A 7489-nucleotide genomic window follows, 5' to 3' on the forward strand; every position below is an offset into this window, starting at 1 on the left:
TTGCTTATATCTGAGAGATTGGAAATGTATATAAAAAGCCAAATGGTTAGGGTGCCTGGGTAGCTCAGTGGGTTAAAGCCTCTGCCTTCAGCTCAGGTCATAATCCCAGGGTCCTGGGATCGAGCCCCACATCAGGCTCTCTGCTCAGCAGGGAGCCTGCCTCCCCACCTCTCTCTCTGCCTACTTGTGATCTCTGTCAAATAAATTAAAAAAAAAAATTAAAAAGCCAAATGGTTACAGCAGGGGGAACTGAGCTGGAAAAGGGTGAAAGTGGAACTTCTCAATGTACAGCATTTTATAGTATTTTGACTTTGAATTGTGAATGTGCTATTTGAAACAAATTTTTTAACCATAGGAATGACAGTTATCAAATAGAATTGAAATAATGTAAACCCAAACAATGATTGAAAAAATAATATATCTATTCAAAGTTTGAGTTGGGAGGAAGAGAGATAGAAAGGAATCTGCCTGTGCTCATCTTTCAAAACACTATCAATAGATAATGTCTAAATTGGAAACACAGGATTTAGAAAACATATAATGTCCTGTCATTTATTTCATAACCCTCTTAATTCATTTCATAATCCTTTAGTGTGTATTTATAATCTCTTTTTTGAACCTTAAAGGGATCTTTTATGAAACAATACTTTCTGAAACAAAGATACATTAATTTGAAGTTCAGTAACTGTCCCAGTTTTGTTTTAGCTTTTTTTTTTCTTCTGTGAAATCAAATAAATGAAAATCAACAATTTTGGTAAAATAGCACTTGCATGATCCTATATTAATACAAGTGTTTGTACTTATTTTTCTGCCCATCCATCCTTGTAGGTGAAGTTATATTGGTTCATGTTTTAGCAAGGATAATTTCTGGGTGGGTAGTTTTCAGGTGATTGGTTTTGTTAGGGGTCCAGGGGAGGTTTGCCCAAAATGTTCCACAAAGGCATATTGATTATTTTGAATTGAAGCTACTTGGGAAACAAGGACATCCACAGATCCTCCTCTGTCACCCTGAAAGCAGAAAATTAATGTCCCATGTGAAAGATACCACCCCTGTATTAAGAAATAAAAAGACATTCTTATCACCTGAGAAAGGAACTTGAAAGCCACGAAAGCTATAGAAACAAATCCTGTTACTTTTTACTAATTTACCGTCTCAGCCCAATTCCACTTAGAATTCCTTACTAATTGAACCTTCCAAACGTCTGTTTTCTTTATCCTGTCAATTCCTTGCAAGTATATTATCTCTTTGTCTAAAATGTATCAAAACTGCCTGCCTTGGTCATTTCTTTGGGTGTCAGTTTCATTATTGGCCCTCTGTGCACACATAATAAAATTAAGGTTTTTTTTTTCTATTAATCTGTAATTCTTAAACCAATTGGAAGAATCTTGGAGGAAAGAAGAAATTTCTTCCTCTCCTACAGTTTTTACTTTTTTTTTTTGAGTTTTCGTAAATCATCTCAATTATTTATAATGAGAAAATACCATTTTAAACAAATAGAATGATGTTTCTTTAAGCATACAGCACACACACACACACTCAGATATGTACAGAGGAAGCAAATGCCTTCAAAGGTTTGCAGCGATTCATTCAAGTGGAAGGACTGCAGTGATCAGATAATTATTTTCTTTGTGTACTTTTCTGAATTTTAAAAACATTTCAGCAATGTGACATTAAATAGTATAAAACTATATGGAGAGTAAAAGTTGCTCTCGGGGTTCCTGGGTAGCTCAGTCCGTTAAACGTCTACCTTTGGCTCAGGTCATGATCCCCGGGTCCTGGGATCAAGTCCTACATCGGGTTCCTTGCTCAGTGGGGAGTCTGCTTCTCCTTTTCCCTCTGCTCCTTGACCCTGCTCATACTGTCTCTCCCTCTCCAATAAATAAATAAAATATTTTTTAAAAATAAGATTTTTTAAATTTATTGGAGAAGGAGAGAGAGCACACAAGAGCCAGGGAGAAAAGGCACAAAGGGAGAGAGAAGCAGAGTCACCACTGAGTGGGGAGCTGGATGTGGGACTCAATCCCAGGACCCTGAGTTCATGACCTGAGCCAAAGGCAGACTCTTAACCTACTGAGCCACCCAGGAGCTCCGAAATAAAATCTTAAAAAAAAATAAAGTTGCTCTCTCTATTCTCATCCTAGCCCTTCCCCAGTATCTTGCTTATCTTTTCACTTCAGGTGCATGGGCACATTTGTTTGTATTCATGCAACCCTCTGCAGATCTTAGGGGACCTCTCTGTCAGCTCACTGAGATCTACCACATTCTTTGTGTGGCTACATTATATTGTATTGTATGGATATGACATTTTAAATTTTGGATGGATATCTAGATTATCCACTTTGTTCTCATAAAATGAGATTGTTGTAACATGTCTTTGTATATTCACATGAATATATTGTTAGTATAAGTTCCTAGTAGTGGAATTACTTTAGGGTATATGTTCTACATTTTTTTTGTATTTTTTTTCCAAATCATTTTAATCAAATTAACTTCTTAATTTGTCAATGTTCTTTTCTATCTAAGAAATATATATATATATATATATATATATATATATATATACATATATACATATATATATATGTATATATATATGTATATATATGTAACAGGGTTGCCTGGGTGTCTCAGTCAGTTAAGTGTCTAACTCAGGTCATAATCTCAGGGTACTGGGATCAAGCCCTGTGTGGAGCTCTGTACTCAGCGGGAAGTCGGCTTGAGATTCTCTCTCCCTTTGCCCTTCCCCCACCTCATGTGTGCCTGCTTTTTCTCTCTCTATGATAAATAAATCTTTGACTTTAGATACATATATAGAAATACATATATAACAAAATTGTGTACTCTAAAAGGACTTATGAAAAGCAACATTTCCCTGTCCTTCCTCTAAGAGACAAAGTACTTTTAACTAATTTTAATAATTTCTTTTTTTTTTAATATTTTATTTATTTATTTGACAGACAGAGATCACAAGTAGGCAGAGAGGCAGGCAGAGAGAGAGAGGAGGAAGCAGGCTCCCTGCTGAGCAGAGAGCCCGATGCGGGGCTCGATTCCAGGACCCTGAGATCATGACCTGAGCCGAAGGCAGAGGCTTTAACCCACTGAGCCACCCAGGTGCCCCTAATTTTAATAATTTCTTATTGTAACTACTTTGGTAATTCTTTTTAAAAATGTTAAAAAGCTTTCTTATTTCTTAATTTATTAGCTTTAAACTACTTATTATGGTAGATAAGGATTTCATACTCTTACGCCATTACTTTTATGGTTATATTTTTGTTTTTTGCCAAATTAATAAGGTATATATTATTATAATTATGTAAGTATTTCCACTGCCATGTCAAAAGTGTAGGACAAGCACAATTCCTATCTTGTAGAGATTTGTTGTTTCCTGGAATCTCTATCATTCGCTCTCCCCTGGTCCCTTCTGATTCTTTTTTCTCTGACCGCAGGTAAGACTTGATCCTTGATTCATTTTGATATTGGCTCATGCAAGGATCTCATGGATATATTATCTATTCTTTTTCTTCTAAGATATTATTCTAATATTTGAAATTTTGACCAAAAGTCTTCTTTGCATGTAGTTTAAATTTAAATCCTTGCCCCCACCTTATTCTTCCATCCTATTCTCCCCTTAGCCACCCATAGGCAATTACTTTTATTAGTTTATCATGCATTCTTATCCTTCCAAGTTTTCTTTAAGTAAATGCAAGCAAATATATCTTCATTTCTTCTTTATTTACACAAAGCATTGTAGTACTATATTCAATTTTCCATGCATTGCTTTCCCCCTCTTAACATATACTGGAGATTTTTCTTTTTTGACACACAGTGTTACAGTAGTTTCAGGTGTACAACATAGTGATTCAACTTCTCTATGGGTTATGCTATGCTCACAAGTGTAGCTACTCTCTGTCACCATGCATGCCATTACAATATTATTGACTCTATCCCCTATGCTGTGCCTTTCATTCCTGTGACTCATTCATGCCATAATTGAAGCCTGTATCTCCCATTCCCCTTCACCTACTCTGCCCATCCCCTCAGCCTCCTTCCCTCTGGCAACCAACAGTTTGTTCTCTGTATTTATAGGTCTGATTTTGCTTTGTTTGTTTATTCATTTGTTTTGTTTTTCTGGATTCCATATATGAATGGAAATCACAGGGTACTTGTCTTTCTCAGTCTGACTTGTTTCACTGAGCATAATACCCTCCAGGTCCATCCATGTTGTTGCAAATAGCAAGATCTCACCCTTTTGTGGCTGCATAATATTCCATTGTGTGTGCATACCACATATTCTTTATCCATTCATCTACTGGCTCTTATCTATCCTTGAATAAGATATAGATATAGTTTTCTACTTAAGTGTGTTCAATGACATACCTTCTTTTCCTTGGGGCTCTCCATCTTTCTCCAAGGGGAGACTGATTACATTTTAAATGAACTGAATAAGCACTCTCCAATGAAATAAAGAAAAAAGTTTTGACAAATTTACAAACTCTCATTTTTAAGCTCTTATGAATATTTAGGTCTGTTTTCTAATGTTTTTAGCTCATTAAACACAATAAAAAGAACGTTAAGTGTAGCAAAAATGTTTTACATTTTTGAAAACATGGATAAACATCACACATTTTCAAGAGATCGTGTGTAATGTAACAGAAGTCTCTTTATGTAAACACATTCTACTTTGCAGAGAGCACACCTGGAAGAAAATGGGTCTAACAATTATTAAATATTGAATAATTGCTGAGAAGATAAATGTGTCTTATTTAATCCTTCAACAATTTTATATATTATTTGTATATATATTTGTATATATAATATATATATTTGTATACAGTATATACAAATATATACGATATATATTTGTATATATATTATATATATATATATATATATAATATATATATATGAAATGAATGAGGAAAGTGCAAGGTTCCATAACTCATCCCGGTTCACACAGTTAGTGGTGGAATTAAAAGTCAAGCCCGGTTGTGTGTCAACTATACTTAAATTTTTTTTTAAAGATTTTATTATTTATTTGACAGACAGAGATCACAAGTAGGCAGAGAGGCAGGCAGAGAGAGAGGAAGGGAAGCAGGCTCCCTGCTGAGCAGAGAGCCCGATGCGGGACTCGATCCCAGGACCCTGAGATCATGACCTGAGCCAAAGGCAGCGGCTTAACCCACTGAGCCACCCAGGCGCCCCTCAACTATACTTAAATTTTAAAAAAAAGTCAGGTTAGGATTTGACTCTCAAGTTCATATCCTTCCTACTCTAGCCCACTTTCTGGTCTGTCCTCACTGAACCTTACCTGCTATCTTGTATTTTTTTTCTCTCTCTCTCTTAGTGGACGAGTGTTCGTCTGACTACACAATTGTGCTTCCTGTGATTGGGGCCATTGTACTTGGTCTCTGCGCTGTGGGTTTGATTGTCTATGGAATCCGCCTAAGACGCGAATCATCTGGATACCAGAGAATCTAATTGGTGCCCAGGGGAAAAGAATGTAATGGCATTTAGAGAATTCTTTCATCGGTTCCAGGGTATTGGGGATATTTCCAGGATATTTCCTTAGAATTAGTGCTTCCAACAATGTAAACCACCATCTTTCACAAACCCCAAGTCATTTCTGATTGAAGTCCAAGCAGCAAATCGTTTCTGCAGAGTGTTTGTTCATTTTATGAATGATCTAGTGAGTTGTTTCAGAGTATTTTCCAACTTCCTGCAAAATATTTTAACCATTCCTAAGTCAACATTTGAGATATGTTAAATTAACATAATGTATGCAAAGTGGTATATGCTTCCAAATTATAAACTTAAATGTCAATTGTAATTAAAGCTACCTGTGCACATTGGGGATTTTATTTTATCCTTCATCTTTCACATTTAAAAAAAAAATGCCTCTACTTTACCTATGAAATGGACTTCTAGTGCTTTTACTCTCCATGTTTTATATGATATACATATATCTGATGACCTGCTTGTCTTCTTTCCACATTAATTTTTTAAAAATCATGAAAAAAACTACCATATCACAGGTTGTCTAGGTTTGACGTGAAACTAACAAGAAGAACAAATCAACTTATAATCTTGATGACTCCTCCTTCAGAATCACTAGAGACTCAGAACTCGGTGGCTATGGACAACAGAATTCACTAATAAGCCAGAAACAATAGCCCTTAATTTTTTAACGCATCTATGCCAGACACTAGGCTAAGTTTAGATACAGCCCATTTAATTCTCACAACTTATAGATGAGTAAACTCAAACTTCAGGAAATGAATCCCCTCCATGTCACCAGCTCACAAGTGGCAGACGCAGAATTTGAGTGCCAGCTGGTCTGTGGTAAGATCTCTGGACTTTTCATTACACCATTGACACTGACTGCTACCTGAAGCCTCACACCAGCGCACACTCCTTTTTCACAGAGAAAATTAATTTCTCCAGAGTCATGAGAGATTAGGAGACACGAAATGAGGACTTGATAGGTAATGAAATAGCTGATCTTCAACAAAGTTCTCTACCTCCTTGAAGGGGGACTGGGGGACTCTGAATGAAAAACACGGGTTTCTTATTTGTATAGGATTGTGCCACTGTGGCTCTAAAGATAAAGGAATGGAGGAAACTTCTTAAGTCATTTTTTATTTCTTTGAAAATAGAGAAATCTAACCACCAACCACCTTTTCTTTCTTGACCGTAGATCCCCCTCTTGTGGTAACTTGCTTCTTCTGCACTGTTACAGCCACATTTTCTATCCTAATTCACTTCATTCAGTAGAACAACCTGCCAAGAATTGATTCCTGCTTGTTTTTACAACTAAAGAAAGGAGCTAAGTCTACTAACAGAAAAGACCACATAACCCTAGCATTCTTTAGGAAAGGATTAATTCAGGTCACCCTAGAAGACAGGTTGACTTTCTTGACTTGTTCTCTTATGAGTCAGTAGGGTTGGCAAGATTCTCGGTTTAGTCTTAATAGAATATTGAATTGTATTAGAAGTTTTTGTAATAAAAACTTTATTTGGAGGTGAATTTATGTCATTCCTGTCTTATAATTTGATTTTTGTTTACTATCGTAGTGGAGGTTCTTGCTTGAATCAATACAGTACATCATCTTTTTATGACTTATTTTATGGACTATTCTCTACCGCCACTTTACTACTAACTAGGAAGACCTAATGAGAGAATCTGAATTTTTGAGAAGAAAACCACATTAAAATTATAAATTAAATCTCTCAACTTTTAGACCAGACTAACTGACTAGATTACTGGTATACTTGACTGCTGCCACCATTTATCCATTCATTTATTCATTCATTCAACCAACATCAATTAAAGCCTTACTAAATGCCAGACACTCTGGTAGGGGCTGAGATAAATAAGAAGTCCTGTATTAGCTGTATTAGTCCTGTATAGCTATGGAACAAGGTAACCCAAAACTTAGCAGACTAAAAGAACACACATTTATTATCTCACACAGGTTCTGAGGGTCAGAA

The 7489-nt window shown here is 35.9% G+C and overlaps 1 protein-coding gene across 3 annotated transcripts in view; it reads left to right on the top strand.

Moving 5' to 3' along the window:
* LOC111150860 (lysosomal associated membrane protein 3) overlaps window positions 1–7022 on the top strand; it is a 35750-nt gene extending 28728 nt beyond the window's left edge. The window contains exon 7 of one of the 3 annotated variants that reach the window (XR_002640824.1): window positions 5346–5399. Coding sequence is in view for 1 of the 3 variants with exons in the window: in XM_022508524.1 (XP_022364232.1) it covers window positions 5346–5479 (134 nt within the window). In the remaining 2 variants the exon portion in view is untranslated. Of the gene's footprint in view, window positions 1–5345 lie in introns of all 3 variants that reach the window. The other 2 variants (XM_022508524.1, XM_022508513.1) reach the window with 2 other exon arrangements.
* Window positions 7023–7489: the final 467 nt, after the last annotated feature.

The sequence above is a fragment of the Enhydra lutris genome, unplaced genomic scaffold, assembly GCF_002288905.1.
Source record: "Enhydra lutris kenyoni isolate GAN:26980312 unplaced genomic scaffold, ASM228890v2 scaffoldscaffold2, whole genome shotgun sequence".
NCBI lineage: Eukaryota > Metazoa > Chordata > Mammalia > Carnivora > Mustelidae > Enhydra > Enhydra lutris.